Source organism: Lineus longissimus, chromosome 1 (genome assembly GCF_910592395.1).
Source record: "Lineus longissimus chromosome 1, tnLinLong1.2, whole genome shotgun sequence".
Lineage (NCBI taxonomy): Eukaryota > Metazoa > Nemertea > Pilidiophora > Heteronemertea > Lineidae > Lineus > Lineus longissimus.
This window is the reverse complement of record NC_088308.1, coordinates 26,445,236-26,465,581: the sequence shown is the minus strand read 5'-3', so window position 1 is coordinate 26,465,581 and position 20,346 is coordinate 26,445,236. Positions and strand designations below refer to the sequence as shown.

The window sequence follows — 20,346 nt, the reverse complement described above, 5'->3', positions numbered from 1 at the left end:
AACCCACACGGTCTGTGATGAGCCAAAGCGTGAGAGGTTTATATAGTATGCCTGAAAACATATCATAATGTTTTCGAAATGTGTCTTCTGTAAAGTCGGTCAGGAGCCGTTGCGACTTACAAGACATTTTCCCCGTCAGTGCTAGTTCTAACGTCTAAGGACTTCGAGACAGATAACTCTCATACCCAATGGATTGACTACAACATTCCGTTTCCTGTTCCGTCTCAGACACTGACATTGATTGTGACAAGGACAATTTATTATAGTGAATTTTTCAGTATCCGGTTCTTGTTTACAAACAAGAGCACGTGTTGAAAACCGCGCAAAAACCGAAGTATTGCGGAATCTACCGAATATGAGGTAATTTGTAAAAAATATTCTGATATAGCATCTAATCTGCCACTGTTTGGTACTCATCTGCTTGAAATTGTTATTAGTGTTATCAGGCATATCACAAAAATGAAATAAAAATTTATTTAAGACAATTTTGTTAATTTGGGCCTCTTCGAGATTATTCGGACAATAGCGATCGCCCCGATGTTTACCGAAGTGCCTTGGTGTGAAGAGATGTGTATGCAGTGAAGCGAGTGATATCAACAAGGGACAAATCTTTCGGAAATTGCGGGGCTCAATCATCTAAATTGTCCTCTTGTTGCTAAGAATTGAAGATCAAGATGTCAGGAATGGATGCAGCACGCCAATCAAGCAATACCCGCGAAATCCCGACCAGGAGAGTGCTCCTGACCGATGATAATCTGCCATCGGATTACAGCACCACTCCTGGGGGAACTATGTTTTCCACTACCCCGGGAGGTAAGACCTTTCCCATCGCTCAAACCACTTGCATGTTATTCTTTTTTATTGCTGTTCGGTATTGCACTATAGCGTAGTGGTCAAGGAATGCTGTCGAGGCGTCGAATGATTGCATCATTTGTTTTTAAAAATCAAAACACGCAGTTTCAAGATGGCTGCCTTGGACCATGTGACTTTGTTTTGGAAATATTCCACATGTCATGATGTGTATTGTGTACATTCAACACACTGAAACACTAATGTGCAAGTAAATCACCGATAGGCCAGTTAATCGCAGTTGATAAAAGGGAGAATCAATCAATGAATAACTATTAGTACTCAGTATTAGTAGCCTAGTCCTTGTATGAATTTCGAGACTTTATTTAATGAAAAAGGCAATGCACCCAAAAACCTTATAAAAATGGCTGGGCCTGGGATTATGGGAAGAGTTGTCGGTAATTGAGCTCAAAGGGCTCCTCCTTCCCCATTCTTGGTCATGAGGGTGTAACTTTCTAGTGAAAAAGACTTTAGTGCTTTGGCCGACATGCCTGTTGCAAACACGATTGCTGGGGTTGTGTTTTTAAAGTTGACTAGTGTCCAGTTGTGACAGGGCTTCATTAGAACCATTGAAGAAGGCGACTTCTGCGTCCTGTTCTCTGTATGTTCTTTAAAATGAGATATTAAAACTACGTATCACTATCAGAGAGAGGAGGCTGTCCTACATTCTAAATTTGGGTAGGAGGCGACCAAGGGTGACTGTGTTTTCAGATGGACAATTATTCACTATCTGTCATTCTGTCAGGTGACCTCTGATACTGAATTTTGTTGAATCCCATCCAAGTCCAACTAGGTATTTTGGTCAATTACGTAAAGTTTGTCCATATGTGCCAGCTCTATTCAATGTTATGTATTGTTATCTGACATGTTTTCTAGGCCTGTATTTTGGGTTTTATCTGTATTGTCTGCAGTACTCAAGGTTGTTTCAATATAATGTGGGTGCTGGTATGAGATCTGGAAAATGTCATTCAAAAGTGTCTGAAAATCTGTGGATAATCTAGGGAAATGAGAAGAAAAGCTACATAGTCTGGAAGTTATGATGTTATTCATATTAGTGCATGTTGTGACCCAATAAACTATGCAGTAATATCAGATCTGTTTAAATATTTGAAAACACTCTTTCCATTGAAAATATGGTATTAACTGACAAATGTCAACCATGGCAGACATGTCAGTCAATAGACAAACACTTAAACTTTGAATTAATTAAAAGCAATTACTTGTTTTGTTTGCATACAAGTAGGACATTGAAAGATTGATAATTGTTTTAGTTTTACATTCCTCTACCTGGTAGTGGTATCAGTGGTAACATTATGATGTACATGAAGAGTCTTTTCGTATCATATTTCAGGAACTCGCATTGTCTACCACAGAAACGTTTTAATGAAATGTCGAAAGTCCCCGCTAGCCCAGACACCACCCAAGTTACCAATTATCCCGGGGGTGACTGCACCAGGACAGGTAGAGATTGATGAAGACTGTGGTAATGAAAATGAGGCCCCTGTTGTCCGACAGAATGGAGCACCTGTCAAATCTGGTAAGAAAGATCTTTGGCAATAATTTATCCTAGCAATTTCCTAAATATACATATACATGTAGATGTTAATAAGAATGAAGCTGCAGATTGCGTCAATGACATGGTACATGTACATGTCTTGAATTGGCACCAGGATCACCTGCAGTTGGTACAAAATGGTTTGTTACACGTGTACAGGAATGAATACTGCAGCCAAGTCTTGTATGTACTAGCGACAGAATCTGGAATTTACATGTAGTTCAAACTGCTGCCGACTGCAGCAATAATTAAGATGATAGAATGTAATTATTCTAAGGTGACATACACTCTAAAGGCACAAGTTCACCATCACTCCTGCCCTTGAGATCCTGTTCAGCATGGTTCCCAAATGCTATAGTAGCCAGGTAATGACTCATTCGCACATGTTTTGTGGAAGTCTGCTCTACTTACTGTGCACCCTTCCAGGATATCTTTATTGTGTGTCAGGTGATCTATTAGCTCACCTGAAAAACTGTAAACAAAGATAAAACTGACAAAAGATTTACAGTGCTTGGCCTATACTTTGACATGGACAATGTAGCCAGGCAACTGTGCTCCTGAATTCAACCCTGACATTTTGAAAATGGTAGAAATTGAGGGCACTTGCCCAGGTGCATTTCTAGGCTTACCTGCATTCATCAGAGTAACAGTGCAGGGCCTGCTTTTGCTAAAATCAAGTTGGGCCTACTTTGGCTTTGACCTTAACATGAAAAATTTGTTGCCAAAATTGGATTTTAAGAAGGGGTTGTTGAGGGTTAAGCAAACCAACAGTAGAACACACTTTATGGCTCCTACTTGTGAGTAATGTGTTGTTGTCATTGATATTTCAGATTCAGCCGAGCATACTGAGGAACAGTTCGAGATGGATATTTGAGGTCACTACCCTTAATGCCTTTCAAACAGTTTCCAAATGGATCTAGACTTTGTGTTACATGTGTAGACCTCGTCATTTTAACACAAACTTTACGTGGTATTGATGTGATGTGGCCTGGAATCAAAGGAAACTGTTTTTCATTACTGTATTGAACACCAAAATAGATAGAGATAATTTTAAACTGAAAAAAAGGATGTGTCCCGAAATATTTCCTAGATTAGTGACTTCGAAGCATTCTAAGTGTGTGAGGCGAGACAGCATTAAAGATGCTAATGTTGTGAGATCTGGCTTCCTTTGTATGTTTGTCCAATACTTCACATCAGACGTGTACATGTATGTAGCCTTTCCATTCATCTCTCTTATAATATGACTTGATGGGTGAACACTTTCAGATTGTGGAGACAAATACTTTAAAACTCAATACACTGTCAAAGTTTCTTTGTGTTTTGTGGGTTGGTGTAACTAACAAGTAATTAGTTTTTGCTATGGTCTTTGATATAGTTGAGGTCGTTTCTATTTTGTATGGTGTGGAATTGCTCGCAGATTATGGGATAAAGTATCAAGGTCGGGTGCTGTACCAATGTACTAGGTACATATCAGATGTTCCTGGAGACTGTTAAAATTGTGCTGTTTGCAGGCTTCATATTGAACTTATCATTACTTTATGTTCATGTTCAAGAAAAAAGATCACTGTTTCTTTCCTGACATGATCTCAAAATTTCACAACCTGAAAGTTTCACCCAACTGTCATATTGGCTGAATTGTAGGAAGTAACATTGGTAATCTTGAGGTAAGGAGATACCGGACACTACTCATGAAAACACTAGAATGTACCACCTAAATCCAGTTTCCAATTCACTGACACTGACAGATTTGGTATGTTAGGCTCAATGACCGGGCATGAGGAATAAGTAATTAGATTTCGTGGGCTTTTATAAAGCCCTCACAGGAGTCTCATATCTAAAGATTCAGGGGTGATCCACATAATAAGTAAAGGGAAGAACTTGGTAAGTCGCCATCTTCTTCCAAGGTTTATCTGCTGTTTGTAAGAATAACATTCCTCAGTCTTGTGTACGGATGATTCTGGGTCTATGCAAAGCCACTTCTATATTTCTGGTAAAACTGAATGCTCAGGACTCGGAAGATTGCATGACCTGAAACCCAGTTTATTCTTCTTAAGAAAAATAACCAAAAACTGCATATTACCCTGATCATGAATAAGTGCTAAGTTTGAGGATTATGTGTATGCAGTGTTTGTACCAGTTCTGTTTCAAGTCTTTAATGTTTGCTTGATGCCTAAACATAAAGTTTTATTTGTTGGGGAAGACTTGAATTGGCCATAACGGTTCGGGTTCTGCACAGATCCTGAAGGCTGGGATGCCTTGGAAAGTCTACTATTTTAGTGAATTGTGATAATGACATTTGCATTTTGTGTTGATTTCTAGTTCAGAAGCTGATAAAACCTTTTCTAAGTGTGTTTACCTAATGCACTTGAAAGCTTTACATGTTTCCAAATCATAACAAGCTGGCATCATGGCAGATTTACCAGTTGATTGTGGGAAGATAACATGTCATTTTGAGAAACCCAATGACATCTTATTGGAATATCAAGTTGCATAGTTGCAAATGCCGTCATCCAGTTAATCAGTATTCTTTGTGTTGCTGGCATTTTAAACCTGCAGATATGCTGAAACATACATGTAGTAATGCAGCGGTCAATATGAACTCAGGACCCCCCTAATCTGGTGGACGCAAATTCAACTTTTAATTGATGGCAGGTCCCGAGGTACTAAATATTCTTCCTCTGTCAATTTCCTGGCAACCTTGCAGAAAACATGTGTCGGGGTTTGTCAATTTCCTGGCAACCTCGCAGAAAACATGTGTCGGGGTTCTGGCGAGCGTCGAATATGTGTGGCTTGTCTAACCAGGGGAAGTACATCGTACCAGCAGTGTGTGACCGGTCATACACTGCTGATTGTACATAGTTCATGTTGACTGCTGCATGAGCATTTTGTGATGATGGAATAATGTGACATTATTATAGGCCCATAAGGAACATGTGAATTGAAGGGAAATAGAGTATTTTACAGTTTATTGCTAGACCCTGATAATACACCATTTGTACTTTTGTAATATTGTGCTTTATTGCATCACAGGTGTTGGGACTTGCCGTGGTTTGCGGTGTTACTATCTCGTCAGATTTTGCAATTATTTCAAAGCTTTTTCTCTTTGATTTAATTCTGAGAGTTCATTTTATGAGACAATGAGTTGGTGTCTTTCATGAAGATTTGATAAAAAACAAGACTCCGAGCAATTCGTTTCATAACTTTAACGAGAGGTATTTCTGTGGCAAAGGAATGATACTCCTTCCTTAAGTCGGTTCGGTAAATGTGTGCAGCCTTGCCATTGATGATGTGATGACGCATGTTATAGCTTTTACAAGAAGGAGTGATCACTCAGCTGACAATGCAAATGAGTTGGGATGAAAGTAAATCCTCTCTTGGGATAAAAATGAAATCTACTGCAAAATGTTGAGGTACGGGTATGGTGTTAAAGTGTGAGGTTAAGGAACTTTTTATTTCCATGCTTGTTGAAGTCATTTCTCCAAACTAACCTTCCAATTAGAGGTTGATTTTCTGGAAACCCGGTGTGATGCCTTGTGTTTTGATCTGTGCCTGCCATTGTTCTGCAACAAGCATCTTGATAATGTCACGAATAAAACCCCAATTATCGTGTGTGATATCACAACGTCTTTGTTCTGGAAGAGGATCGTACATTTTGTATGTACCATGTTTTTTAATCACTTTTGCCATCTTCCAAAAGGAGAAACATATTCTACTAAGTACTGCAACTGTCACATATTGTTTTGTTGGTAATGTTTTCAACAGTGCTGCTGTTGGTCGTTAGAAGATTATCAAAAGTTCCATAAAAGCAAGAATTACTATAGCGTCTTGTTTGTTTTCTTGATGATATTGATAGGTTAAAATCATAGCAACTCGTCTTGATACGTATACTCAACTATATACCCATCATTAACTTCATATTTCATTATCGTGTTACTATTCTTTAACTGTTGACATCAGGCACAAATGTTAAAAACTCTATAGATTTGCTGACATGATAAGATAGGTCAACAATGTCAATGCTCATCAGAAGACAACTTTGTTGATCAATATCAAGTATCATAAAATGAAAGCGAAACTACTTGAAACCCAAATTTCGTTAAAAATAAGTCACTGGGTATTACCAAATGAAAAGTACGTGGGCAATTGGCTTGAAATGTGGTCTCGACAGAGTACATTTAAGAGAAAATAGTTAAATGTAGGATATATCCTACAAATAAAGCCTGTACACTTTCCCATCAGTCATGCGGTTTAAAGGTTTATCAAACATTATGTACTTAATCATGGCAGAGCAGACTTTTTCACTACACTTTTTTGCTTGGATTACCGCCACTCTCTTGTGCTAGTGTTAAGAAGCCTTGCAGATCTGCCGGGTCTATATTGATATATATACATTGCAACAGCTGGCATTTTTAATGTCCTCAAGGGCAATGATTGGGGATGCATCTATGAATAGAATTTTGAAGTGGAGTAATGAAGTGGTGTATGATGTCAGCTGCTCAGTTAGACGGGGAAACAAGTACATCCTGGATTATAGTGCAAAATCTGAAATCCAGTCAAGGTCGTCATGAAATTTTGATTGGCATTGATGATGATTGATGGTTTACATGTATATTGGATGTCACCTAAAAACTCTCTCTGACAACAACACCTTGCAATTTAACACTATTCTTTCGATTGAACTCTGCTTCAGTTAGCATAATTTCGCAGTAAAATGGCTGGGCTCCCCCAGGTATGGGTTATGAAAAGATTGCTCTGATGAAAGTGACAAATCAATGAAATAGACCATCCAGAATGTTGCAAAGGATTTCAGATGGTCTGTTGTTGCATTCATAATACATACCTGTCATCAGGAGAAAGAGGATATCAGTCTATTGCATTTAAGAACCTGCAGAATGGTCTATTTTCACTTCATGTGCTCATCTTTAGTTTCATCATAATATATGTGTGTGTCACCAACACCATCCAATATTGGCATGATCAATTAAGGTGATTGTAAGCCTGCAAGGCAAGGCACCTTAAGCAAGTCACACTCTTATATGAACAAAATGTTGGTGAGTGAAAGCAGTCTTAAATCAAGTTAGATGGTGTTGGGGTACACAGACATTACTGCTATTCTTTTCAGCCATAAAAAGCTCACTCTTTGCTCTAGCATTTTATTCGGTCACAGACATTTGGCCACTGGCCAGTAGAATCTTAAACGTGGTCAAAGTGACCCTGGAGTGTTTTGGAGAATCCATCTATAGTGCGGGCGACTTCTTCACTGACTCTGTGTGTATGGAAAGGCAGCATCTTTCATTAACTTCTATGATGATATCCAGTTTCTACTCGGATAACTTGTCAAAACAACAACCAGCTAAATAGCCAAGACTTGGTCATTTATCAGTTGCGATATTCATATAAAATGTATAAAGATACTGTGATGAAAGACACAACTTGAAGGCTGAGTGTGCCCAAGCATTTTTGGGGCTCATTTCCTGTAGGACGCAGTGAGAAGTTGGTCAAAATTGAGAAAATTGAAAAAAATTTAATTGTATATCGAAAAAACACCAAACGTTGTCTTTTTGAGGCTTTATAGTGGTACAAATATTTTTTAGATGGGCCACTTCTGGGATGAATTGTCATTTTCCAATTTTCTCGAACAAATCTACTGGTCCTGCAGGGTAAAATATCCAGAAATCATGCCCGTACAAAACATGACACAAGAGACTACGGTGCCAAAGATGCCTGTTCAGAGGTGCCAATACCTTCTGGGTACCTGGTGACAATGAACAGTGCACATCAACTTTTAATTGGGATAGTCAGGTAGTTAAATATATGGGGAATGTCTCGCATCTTGGTTCAGTGCTAGTTTTTCTATATCATGTGAATATTGATTGTGAACTGACGTGCTGAAGTCTGTTTTATTGCACAGTTGTACATGTATCTGTATCCCTTGTTGAATGATGGTTGATTACCCTTGAAGCTGATGTTTGGACCTTGCTTGTTAAATTGGCTGCACTTGAAGAGAACAACGTTTCCTTTTACAATCATGGACTTCCTGCATTTGCCCGGTAATCTTGTGATGTGGAGCTTGGCCAAGGCCTCTCAGTGCCTTGTTGACTGTCCTGATATGTTGGTAGCCAAGGCTTGTTTACTGTCTGCTTCCACATCGGTGTCAGTTTATGAGAAATGTTCTTGGACCTCCTGGTGATACCAGAGTTGATGAGGTTCAGGGTCTATTGTCACAGAGCAGGATTTGAATTTGTTTCTTTGTAATTTCCTCAGTGATTCCCTGTTCAATTATCAAGAGATATTTATCATTATATTGAAATGGTGCTGTCACGTTTTGAGATGTTGGAGTAAATCTGATGACTGGACTGGTGAAATACTGCTACTAAACCAAGATGCTCGATTTCAAACACGCCCACAAATTTTTGCAGCCAGTCATTGTGAGCTGCAGTTCTTACAGGCAAATATTTAGTACATTTCACACAAAATGCTCTGCTCAACAATTTTTTATTCGGGTATGATTTCAGGATTTATCTGATGACTTTGTGACATTGTTTGCATATATACACTGTAAATAGTGAGGATATATTCTGTGACGATTGGCCAATAACATTCAATCAATCATTTCAGAAATTTTTCTTTGAATTGTGTAAATAAATCTCTACGGTTGAAATATTCAATGTCTCGGCTCTGATTGCTCGATTCAGATGTGTACTATGAAATTATTTGGTGCCTTGGAAAATTTCTGATATTGATTCATATGATTTTATGATACACGTGTAAATGGAATGTTTAAATCAAGATACATACTTAACATTGCACTGTTTGGACTATTGGCCTTGGATGTTAAAGGCACAGCTGTCTTGCATAACTATTTAACTTGACTCAATCGCAGGGCCTGCTGCAATTACGCTTTCTGCCTGCCTGGATTGGCAACTCCTTGTCTTCATAAGGATCTTGTCGAGACAAATGCAAATAAAGGTGTGCAGATGTAAAGGATCAAAATCTTCAGAAACTACTGGATACGGGTGTCTTAAGCAACACAGTTAGCGTTGTGATTGGGTCACCAATGCAAAACATTGTTAACAATCAAGAAACAAACCTTCACATTATGTATAAATGCAAACAATCAAATAAAACCTGAATAGATTCATGCAAATCTTGGCTTTCTTTCTTCATTCCCTTTGCGACTCCTTGTTTTCCCTCGTCATGAGGTTCCTATATGAGAATGGCGCATCCAGGATGGTCCCTTTGAGATCTTTCATTTTCCTCGTCATATGCGAGGCTGACCAGCAGTATTGGCCACTGAAATTGTTGGAGGTTGACTGTGTCACAACATACTCGTCACTCAACTTACTCATACAGCAACCTCAATTGAGAACAGTGTCGCCACCAAATCTGTCTTTGCCAGATCCAAAGTATCTGATGTGATTTACTAAGTCAACTTGTTCTCCATCTAGGTGAATGCTGGCCATTGTATCGCCAATACCCATTCCTTTGGTTTTTGGTTTTGAGATTGGGAGTCCAACTTCTCCAGCCCCTGACAGGGAGTGAAGGACTCAGTCAGGAATGATAAGCCCTATTCAGTTTCACTCTGTCCTGTATTCTGGAAGCCCTGTCATAGCCCAGAAAGAGTCAATACATTCATGAAGAACTGGAGACCCATAGTTGTACTTTAGACAGTGAAACTATTCACAAAGGCATCCCCGCATAGAAGGTTTCTGTCTTCTAGTCGCATGCCCAGGTACGGTAGAGTTCACTTAAAATGAACAGGTTTTGCAAGACCCAGCACAAGATGACACTGTCCTTGTCCTGAGGTTGAGGGAGGTACTACTTGTCAATGTTGTCTTCCCAATGAATGACCTTGCAGTCCAGTTTGAAATCTGCAGAGGTCCATGTATGCAGACGTTCATGGATCCATGAATAGACAGAGATTTATGGCTGCATACTGATAGGAGTCGATATCTCTCTCAGTATGGGTCCAGACATTCGAAGTGACATCTAGCCTGGAGACACCCTCTGCCTGAACAATGGTAAAGCCAATAATCAGAGATGGAGCCAGGATGACGATTGGATATGGAGCTCAGATCACATATTGGTAAAGACTCTTCTGCTTTTGGGCTGCTAGCAAAGCTGTGGAAGTCACAGGTCAGTCTTCATTGCCAACACGTTATTGTATAGCGCCAAAACCTGGGCAAACACTCAAGGCTGAAGAACAAAGTCTTGATGCCTTTGCCAACCACTGCCTTCTCTGTGCAAGATTGTTCCATCATAGGACCACCACATTAGGAAAACTAACTAAGGCTAGAATCCCTGTCTTGAAAGAGAGACATCTCCACTGGTACTGAGATGTTGTCCAAATGGAAAAAGACGAACTCCCCAAGAAGCTGCTGAACTGGTGCCCGGGACAAGTTGGTGACAAGACTAGAAGGGGCAGGACATGTGTCAGATGGGTAGATGCATTTGAGCGATATGGTGCAGCGTTAGTCTTGGTAAGTTTCAGAAGACTATGTGAAGGTTGCCTCGCACCTTTCACCATCATATCATGTTGGACATAAGTAAGTAAGTATCAGTCCTGACGACCTGGGTTGGAAGGAAAATGTCATTGCTGGATCACTCGGTTCATTTATCATCCATCAACCAAGAAATGAAATAGAACTAAGATGCGTATGTAGATTCTTAACTATAAAATGCTTTATTTCTCTTTCAGAATATCAAATTGATACCACAATGTATACATAACTATAGAAATGACTAAAATATAATAGTTCACCAATTCTAAAGAGAATATCTGCAACAAGCAATGCATCTGCTAATCAACAGAAGATGACTCATTTAAGTAAATGTGTAACCTGACTCATATTGACAGTACATCATAATGTATTGATTATTCAAAGGCCTGTATCTATTTTGCTATAACAAGCAGGTACTTTAAGCCAATCACCCTGACTCACAGAGCATGGGAATGTTACAGGTGATACAATGTCGCCACTTATTACTGCACTGTGCACAAGTTTCTGAGTGATTGCACATCATTTGGGCCAACTTCAGCTGTCTGAGTAGACTGGTTCCCTAGCCACTTCCTTGCCTCAGCCACAGCAAGATACAAAGGAGGCAGGTGCACAGGAAACATGACAACAGAATATGGTACCTAAACAGATCTCGGACATTTTTGATGACAATGAAATTGACACAGAAGAGTCGTGAATCCATCTTCACATGCTCCTTTCTTCAGGTTTCTTGTATTTCATTTCAATGTAGTCAAATACATCTTCTTCAGAAGAGACTGGAAGTGGTTCTCCCGCGATGCCTGAAATTTATAAGAATTTTACTTAAGACCTTTAGGCAAGACAAGATAGGAACCAAGTTTTAGCATATTTACATGCTAATAGCTGCACTACCGCAAATTTTATAACTTTTCACTTGAGCCACAACTAATTAAAATGTACACCAGTAGTGTAGGCCATGATAACTTCTCCTGAATACCAAATTCTTACCAGTGCTTCCCATTGGCCTGATTGTATACTCGTTCAACGTGAAGCCTTTCTCCAAGGCAATACCTCTCATGTCCTTGTTGAAGAGATCACTGCCGGTGAAATAAAGGAGTGCGCAGTAGTACTGGTCATGTGGAATCAACCTGTAGAAACAGAACATACAAAATGAATTACACCATCAATACTAGATCAAGTTATGGTGACCGCAGCATTTCAACATATAGCCCAGACCTCTGGAATGAAAACTTCCACTCTGAGTGAGGTCAGGCAAGAAAATAACTTTTTTGAGGAAAGGTCCCCTAGAAGACCAATTGACTAATTTACAGATAAAGCTGATGACAAACTGCATTAGAATACCTGATGTCAAGTCTTCTGAATGCTGGTTCTGGCTCCTCCTTCGTCGGTGGAAGTTGACAAACACCCTAAATAAAAGATATAAAAAGAGTCTTAAGACATGCTGCAAACTGGTTCGTTATTTTCTATTGCTAGTGCTTTCTATTTTCCTAGTGTTGTAGACTGGCTCAACCACAAGTTACCACTGCAGTCTGCTGTTACAATCATGGATCTCACCATGAGATATCTAAAGAGCTTCACGGCTTGTGCTAGACTGGGATGCTGTATTCTCTACTGGAGCAGATCAAGACAGCTACTTGGAACAAGATTTATGAAACACCTTATTATACTTGTGTGAATATTAAAAATGAAAACGACATAAGTTAGTCATGTTGATGGAAATGCTTACCATATACTTTGATTCTCCATGAGAGAGCGTATCTGTGATGAATCCAATTTCCTCCAGCTTCTCAACCACTGTATTCAAGTACTGCGACTGAGAAGACAAAAGAAAGAGAGGTGTTAGAAGAAATCAGCAAGTCTATTACTGACACAATCAAATGAGACAGGATCATAAGCATCAAGGAGCACTGACAATCTTGAGACTATATTTTGGAGAGTTACAATGTACAGAGATCATCGACTCAACTCTTGTGAAGTTAAACGGCTTACACAAGCTCAAACAGGTCCAGAGAGAATCATCCATTCAACAACAGGAAACAGTTGAATACACAATCAGGTGTGATGATAGTATGCTAGTTATCTTCGCTCGGCTGATCTTACCTTGCCTTTTCCTTTCTTGGGGGTCTGTGTCTGTGATGTGTATGAAGGATGAGCAAGGAGGACATCAATATCACCACTAGACTGCTTACCTGTAACAAGGCATCAAATCAAATGAAAAAATTTGCAGAGCTCTTACATCTAATATTTTGGTAGGTGGACCTAATTTTTATACTATTGCCATCTAATGTGAAATGGACATAAATGATAATATTATTTTTCCTCAAACCATAAACTCCTCACAGCAGGAAGGAGTGTACTGAACTGTCATCTGATGTCAAATATAAGCAACAATTGCAACCTATATATGATCACACAAAACTGAACAAAAAGCAAGCTTCAGGATAAAAATCTCACCTCTTCTAAAGCTTCCACACACTTTAGCAATGTATTGACTGTCAAGTTTTTCTATCTCAGCGAAGGCATGATCCTGGAAAGTAAAACAGGGGATGGCTTTGGAAAGTAAAGTGTAGACGGATTAAAAAATACCACCCAGATTACCATACTACAATGGACACACAATGTGGAATTAACACCAGGTTTTTCTCTAGTATTGTAGATTCAGGGTTAAAACTGAGTGATGTTGAGGAAAGTCTCACCTGCAGTTTGACCATCTCTTCCCTTGGTATTCTCTTCTCAAAGTCTTCAAAATGCCTGAAAAAGTGAAACATAGCAAATCAAACATCTGATTATCCAACTGAACCTTGAATGGTTTTTCATCAAACAATCAGCGAATAGAAATCGTGCATGAAGTTGGATATTTACACTTTAATATTCAAAATTCCTTTCAAACATAAGAAATGGCAAAATAAAGAATTCTTCCTCACTTACTTTAATCCTATTTTCTGGTGATGGTTGAGTTTATCTTCATTCTTCTTCAGATCTTCAATAGACATGATGCCTTCCTTCACTAATTTCTGGGCTGCAGCAGGCCTGTAATCAGGAATGAGGAATACATTTAGGGACACCTAGGAATCTATCTAGAATCTGATTCATTCATTGTACTGTACATCTTCAGAATGATTTTTCATTTCTTGACCCTGGGTTACAGTGAGAAATTCTTCATCCCTTCGATTAGGAGAAAGCTCTGGTGCAATACACTTTTGAGCTGGATTGGTGGCCACATCAAGTGAGAATTAAAAACTGAACAACTGGTGACCTACCCAATACCCGTTACTCTGGTGAGGAGATTGATGGCTACATTGTTGTCATCTGCCATGATCTGAAATATGAAAAAGATCCTGTCACAAGATATGGTATGAACATACTTTTATCATGTACAATGTACCATCAGAAATGAATGAGCGATACACCTCACACTGATACATGCAAAAACAGCAGACAAAAAGTCGCCAAGCACATGCACTTTCAGAGATGAAGGCAACTCCATCAAATTCATGAAGAAATGGGTAACACTCAACCAACTCAAGACATCAATATTCTTGGAGTCATGATCTCACTGTATTGCTACTTTTATGCTTTGATAAACAGCCATTACCTTGTCCAATTTTCTAAGAGATCCAGTTTCAATGAATTCATCAATCTTCTTGCCTATTTGTTTTCCAATACCATCCTGGAATAAATGGAAGGTGAGCATAAACTATTCATTGTCACCTTTTCTGTCATTAGTTGACAGCTGGGTCATGAGTGGAGCAGAGGGGACTTTATAATGTGTGTCTGGGGTGTGTGAAGGCAACTCCAACTACAGTTCAAAATATCAAATTGAGGTGTTCTGATTTGAATTATGAGTGACAAGGTTATCCTGACCATCTTATTAATGTCTTAATGAATCCATACCAATTTCTTTGCCTCGTCTCCACTTTTGATTCTGGTTGGGTATTTGGCCAGTGTGCTTGCAGCTTTACGGTAAACGTTATATTTGTGCATTTGGCGAGTCACATTTTTCTCATAATTGGATAATTCTGGAAGAAAACAACAAGGATTTATTAAAAGAATTTAATGTGGGCATGTGCTCTCAAGTTTCTCGAAAATTTCTTAATCTTAAATACTTTATGGTACCCCAGCCCATCGTCACTAGCAAGGATGTGACGTTTTCAGAGAAGACAAGACAATAATGTTCACAACACATGAATGAATGAATGGAAGGCAAAATTGACCAATTTACAATCTAGCCAAATCAAATGTTTTCATTCTTTGTCTTTTGTTTTGTTCATTCAACGTTTTTTTTTACGGCCTTTTTTTTATCAAGATCTCTAACATTTTGATCACTTTCTTCTCACCAATCAGAAAATCCACAAAGTCAGCATTGGGATTATCATCTGAAGGCGCTTTTCTCTTGCTCATCTTTGTTTTCACTGCTCCAAATCAAACAGAATTGATGACTTTACAAACAAAGGTTGCAAAAGCATGGAAAAATTGGAAAACAATAACAATGATCGTAAGCACGAGACCGGCGATAAAAATATATTTCTTCAATGAAGCTTGTTTAAATATTTAACATTTTTGCTTTTGTGCGCGAGACTAAAACTATCGTTGTTATCGTCGCTAAATATAAACCGAGAAAGATTTCCACTTGGGCTGAAAGTACAGGGTGTTTCAAGAACCATGCGTGCAGCCCAGCAGCATTATCATCAGACCCACCCAGACAAAGTCACAACCAGTCTGAGGGGAGAGGCACATTCTGAGTACCCCAACTGTTGACAGACCCACTGAGACAAAGTCACAACCAGTCTGAGAGAGCCACATTCAGAGCACTCCTGCTGTTGACAGACCCACCGAGACAACGTCGCAACCAGTTCGAGGAGAAAGCCACATTCTGAGTACCCCAACTATTAACTGTGGCAGCACTACCTACAGGGCACTGCCTTCTAACAAGGGTCAGGAATAAAATTTCAAGCGTTAGGCTTTGCTATTCTCAGAAGGGTAGCGATAAACTCCAATAGTCCACGGAATCAATAGAATTTCCTAAATAATCTAACTCAGACTAATCATATGACTATGGTATGATTATTGAAATTATATTATATACATAATAAACAAAATGCTGTCCAGTCAAGTACAATAAATGATGCACCTTGAAGTTATCTTCTATGAATACATACAGAACACCACTCTGACTCTGATTACATGAAAATACAACATATAGCTTCTATTTATGAAAGTCAACGCCGATATACGTTAAGATACAAATACACAATATGACAGAAACATCTACAAGATGCAAATTTATAAGAAAGAAATTATTATCTAAATGAGCCATTGTATGCTATTCAAACAAATTTCTTTATACAGAGCTACAAGTTACTATTACCATTCTTGATCTGTTACTCATGCAGAATAAGTCCATTAAGGCTTGGCTTGGTACAGATCCACATTGGCACAATTGGGGACAAAAACAAAAGTTTTGGAAAACGGGATGAACTTCCAACTTCATTAATTTTCATGTAGGAAACTTAAGAATTCATGGCAGTATATCACAGAAAGCACCAGGTTTGACTTGTCACTACGATGTCTTGTTGTGTCGGAGATCTGCCACCTCTATCGACTTTGTCTCATCAATCTTCACATGGGGTGATGTCTGAAAAAGAGAAATGAAGGAGTTGTTGGAAATTTTCTGAATCCTCCAGTGAAGGGACAGGGAAAACTATGGAAGTTAACATACAAAGGACTGACAGAACCTGGCTATCACATAGTGCTGTGAGCGTTACAAATTGATCACACCTCATGATATCATTCACTGCAATCTAATTTCAGGTTTACAGTATTCTAATAATTATATGCAACAACCCTTCGTCTTACCTCATACAGTGGTGGATCCTTTGGATGAGGATGAAATCCTGTTTTCCTACAATTAGCGATGTAATCTCGGCCGTAGTCAGGTGTAAGTGAAAACATACCAGTTCTGAAAGAGACACAACGAACACGTATGTAAAAAAATAAATGAATAAGAAGATGGTCAGTGGCCATGCCAGAGGAGCTTAAGTTAAAAGTTATCAAGTAAGTAGAACTGTATATTCATGGTCAATGAAAGCTGTTGCTGGTGTAAAATAGAGCCTGCTTGGGTTTGGGCTACAAAACGGGGGAGGGGGGGTTAAATTTTTAAGAACTTACTCTTGATATTTTGGTGAGCAGACAATAGCGATTGCTTCTGGCATCATGAGCTGGTACGAACAGTGAGTATGGAGATCAACACTGGACATAAATGCTGTCTGAGTAGGATGCGTCTGAAGAAAAGTCAACAAAAATACATTTATCTAGTTTGGGCTGACCATCTATACAGCTTCCTTTAGCAAATTATCATGATCTCATCCTTGGTCTTTTTCCTCCGTACTTTTTCACAACCAGGTCCTGATTCTGAAAATGGTTGTTTTTGAATCAGGTGTGGCATTTATATTGTAAAAGATGTAGAATGGAGTTGTGTGTCAGATTTTCTTTTGAGTCCTGCAGTAAGCTGAAGCAACTGTTAGCAGAACATTCTCAATTTCTGAACTTACATGAATCCATCCAAGTGTGATAAGATCATGGGCATCTTGATAGTCAAACAGCTCATCTTCATTGTCTGTGGTACAGGAGTCTGGTGTCCCACTCTGGTTGGGGATAACTAAGTTTGTTATGACGAAACAGTCTCTGGACTGCAAAGGATAAAACAGAAATCTTCATGTATAGCATAGCTTCAGTGGAATACATGTCTAATAATCTTTTAGAGTAATAATTTCATGGTGACAAACTTACCAACTTGCCAGCAAGGATTCCACACGTTTCAACATTCCTCTCGGTATTTGGCCGAGCCAGGTTGACAAACTTCACCATGAGATTAGCAGGGACGATCACGTCCTTAAAACCATATTTATTACTGCCTTGTTGTCCCACACTTGTAAAATGGTCCAAACTTGGTTTTTTGGATCGGTCAATGGAAGGCCGCCTGAAAGTTGAAAAGGAAATATCATAGGCAAGAGCCAAAACTCTTAGTTCTGGCTCATTTAGTTATTTACACAGTCTGTACATTTCTCAATGAATTGTCATCACCACCTTCAAAACCTATACTCAGAGACAGCAGACATAACAACTCGCTTTCTCGCATATCACTCACATCAGCCTTCTTCCAGAGGCGGTCAGCTGAGCAAACATGGACACATAAGAGACTGCCTTTGAATGTACATGATTATAGCTTAAAGGCTAAAGAAGTGAGGGCCTCATAAACTCACCCTGTTGTGTTTCCATCAGCTGTTTCCACGGCACCAGGTCCAGGCGGTGCAGAAGGACTGATCGGACTGTCCAGCACATTTGGTTTGAACTCACTGCTGGGGACAGCAACAGGATAGCCAGGCGCAGTAGCCGCATCATAACTTGGAGGAGATATAGGAGGGAAGTTGTTGGCTTGACCAGGTTGAATAATAGGGACTTGAGCACCAGCTATGACAGCCAACCGTTGACGTTCTTTTTCCTCAAGTTCTTGCTTTTCTTTTTCCTGTAATATTCTATACTGCTCTTGTTGCTCTGTGAGGTATTTTTTCTGGAAAATGTATAAATGGTAATGTTGACCCTCAAAATACCAACTCCAGACCTTTGATCAGTGAAGAACTCTTGTTCTATTCACCCATTTTCACAGCAGTTCCAATTAGTACTAACATTACGCATCGTATCATTATGTTGCTTGACTTCATGGTACACAAGCAGATACTTCCAACTTTGATAAGTTCAAAAAGTTATTAAAATGTTCCCCAAATATCAAGGAAAGTAGCCATGTGAACTTCCAAAAGAACTTTTGAAGAAAGTATTCGAACTCACTTTCAGGTCTTCTTCTTCCATCTGTCTCTGTAACTCAAATGCTTTCATTCGATCTTCCTCTATCTGACGCTTCTTAGCCTCCTCTTTCTCCACAATTTCTTGCTTCTTCCGCTGCAACAATAGAAAAAGAAAGTTGAATGTGAGTGTCCATACAAAGGAAACCAGCAGGTATCTCAATAGCAGCGAGAGGACCTCACAGTACTCCCCTTATTCAGTAGTTTCGATTTGTTTTATTTATTTATTGTAGTGACAAGTGTAGTAATTTACTGGGGTTGTTGGGATATCACCATGGGCTGGAGTCTTCTCTGATTACATCACCACATGTTTTTGGTAGCCTATGCTCTCATTGTGATGAATCATAACCAACATTCAACAACACAAATCTTTACCCACCTCTTCCTCCCTGTATCTTTTCTCTTCAACTTCATATTTTTCTTTCAATTTCTGTTTTATGATTTCTGCTATTGGAAATATAGACATAACTTTCTGGAAAATAAACAAGCAGAATGGTTTGAGCTTTATTTGATGATTAAAAAGTTGCACTATCACTACGTATAAAGTTAACATTTAGATTTTAAAAATGGCCAACTATGATATTATTTTGTGTGTTTGCGTGCCTACCTTTTTATTCATTTGTCGATCTGTGGCAGGACAGCTTTTGTAGTCTGGATGTTGTGGCAATTTTTCAACGAATAAGCTGAAGAATATGACATACCAAATTAGAGATCAGATTTGATAACCCATGATGATTAAGCTTCAGCTGCTTTGATATGTCTCTATAAACTTTCATTATTTTGAGTCACTAGCTTGATAGACTGCCCTGGTTCTTCTTAGTGTTAAGGAAGTTCAATATCATCTATCCTTGAAATTAATTTGTAGACTCATGCATGGAATATCATTTGCAGACAGTCAATTGATTAGGAGCCAATATTCTTTACTTACGATATATATTTAGAGTATAAGATGAATGCACTCTCATAGTTTCCCTCTTCAGCATAGACATTTGCCATGCGGATCATCTCAAGTCCGGACCTAAAGTAGCGCTTTGGAGGAATGGAAGGATCAACATCCACTTTACACCCATAATCGCACAAGGCCCTCACTCTTGCTGCCGGGTCGTGAATCTCGGAGAAATACGACTGATCAGACATCTTTCTGTAAAAGAAAAAAAGAAATAATGGTGTTTTCCAACAACAGCCACGGTCCCACTCACACCGTGACACCTGCACAGGCTGTAAATCAATCAATGAATGTGAATTGTGATGATGATGAAGGACAAAATCATGAAAATTGAAATGTCAGAAATTTTGAACAGAATTTCTTCTATAAAAACTGTGTTTTCTCAGATTGACAGACATAACTTACAAAGTTAACCTAAGCATATTAAGTAAATGATAATACTACATCTGTTAGACAACAGCATTACTTTGTATGTGATTGGGAAAGTTGTGTTTTTGATGGATCTATTTCACAAAAATCACAAGAAAATGAGTCATCCGGGGTACAAGGTTATATTTTACCTGTTGTCGAGATTGGTTTTTACCTCCGCAGTACTCTTTAAAAATATAAATTTTATCAACTAAATTTAGGTTTTCACAC

At 38.9% G+C, this 20,346-nt stretch overlaps 3 protein-coding genes across 7 annotated transcripts; 1 reads left to right on the top strand and 2 right to left on the bottom strand.

The window, feature by feature from the left end:
* Positions 1-555: 555 nt before the first annotated feature.
* Positions 556-9,551, top strand: LOC135494804 (eukaryotic translation initiation factor 4E-binding protein 1-like). Its single transcript, XM_064783095.1, has 3 exons — positions 556-813; positions 2,201-2,386; positions 3,235-9,551. The coding sequence occupies exons 1-3, from the start codon at positions 675-677 to the stop codon at positions 3,276-3,278; spliced, it is 369 nt and encodes a 122-aa protein (XP_064639165.1). The 5' UTR covers positions 556-674; the 3' UTR covers positions 3,279-9,551.
* Positions 9,552-11,089: 1,538 nt separating this feature from the next.
* On the bottom strand, positions 11,090-15,399 carry LOC135482468 (DNA polymerase beta-like). The gene is made up of 12 exons (XM_064762511.1): positions 15,240-15,399; positions 14,797-14,921; positions 14,498-14,572; positions 14,163-14,221; positions 13,831-13,932; positions 13,599-13,653; positions 13,357-13,429; positions 13,003-13,091; positions 12,629-12,715; positions 12,244-12,308; positions 11,890-12,029; positions 11,090-11,702 (listed from the first exon to the last, which is right to left on the bottom strand). Exons 1-12 carry the CDS (start codon positions 15,301-15,303, stop codon positions 11,608-11,610), a joined length of 1,029 nt encoding a protein of 342 aa, XP_064618581.1. The 5' UTR covers positions 15,304-15,399; the 3' UTR covers positions 11,090-11,607.
* A 570-nt stretch (positions 15,400-15,969) lies between these two features.
* On the bottom strand, positions 15,970-20,274 carry LOC135482453 (STAM-binding protein-like A). 5 transcript variants are annotated; one of them, XM_064762487.1, is made up of 11 exons: positions 20,268-20,274; positions 19,690-19,902; positions 19,369-19,444; positions 19,141-19,233; positions 18,748-18,858; positions 18,165-18,472; positions 17,692-17,881; positions 17,454-17,591; positions 17,071-17,183; positions 16,759-16,861; positions 15,970-16,537 (listed from the first exon to the last, which is right to left on the bottom strand). In XM_064762487.1, exons 2-11 carry the CDS (start codon positions 19,896-19,898, stop codon positions 16,463-16,465), a joined length of 1,416 nt encoding a protein of 471 aa, XP_064618557.1. In that variant the 5' UTR covers positions 19,899-19,902; positions 20,268-20,274; the 3' UTR covers positions 15,970-16,462. The 5 variants fall into 5 exon arrangements, with proteins under 5 accessions (XP_064618557.1, XP_064618537.1, XP_064618528.1 ...); XM_064762467.1 differs by lacking the exon at positions 20,268-20,274 and adding an exon at positions 20,174-20,249; XM_064762458.1 differs by lacking the exon at positions 20,268-20,274 and adding an exon at positions 20,113-20,243.
* Between the last annotated feature and the right edge of the window lie 72 nt (positions 20,275-20,346).

Excerpts from the sequence above, each read along its gene's own strand:
- LOC135494804 (XM_064783095.1), top strand. The coding sequence starts at position 675 with ATGTCAGGAATGGATGCAGCACGCCAATCAAGCAATACCCGCGAAATC. Across the intron at positions 814-2,200 it reads GTTTTCCACTACCCCGGGAG|GAACTCGCATTGTCTACCAC; the intron begins GTAAGACCTTTC and ends ATCATATTTCAG. Across the intron at positions 2,387-3,234 it reads TGGAGCACCTGTCAAATCTG|ATTCAGCCGAGCATACTGAG; the intron begins GTAAGAAAGATC and ends TTGATATTTCAG.
- LOC135482468 (XM_064762511.1), bottom strand. The coding sequence starts at position 15,303 with ATGAGCAAGAGAAAAGCGCCTTCAGATGATAATCCCAATGCTGACTTT. Across the intron at positions 14,922-15,239 it reads CTTTGTGGATTTTCTGATTG|AATTATCCAATTATGAGAAA; the intron begins GTGAGAAGAAAG and ends GTTTTCTTCCAG. Across the intron at positions 13,430-13,598 it reads AAGAGATGGTCAAACTGCAG|GATCATGCCTTCGCTGAGAT; the intron begins GTGAGACTTTCC and ends TTTACTTTCCAG.
- LOC135482453 (XM_064762458.1), bottom strand. Across the intron at positions 19,445-19,689 it reads TTATACTCTAAATATATATC|CTTATTCGTTGAAAAATTGC; the intron begins GTAAGTAAAGAA and ends CATATTCTTCAG. Across the intron at positions 17,592-17,691 it reads GAATCCTTGCTGGCAAGTTG|TCCAGAGACTGTTTCGTCAT; the intron begins GTAAGTTTGTCA and ends TATCCTTTGCAG.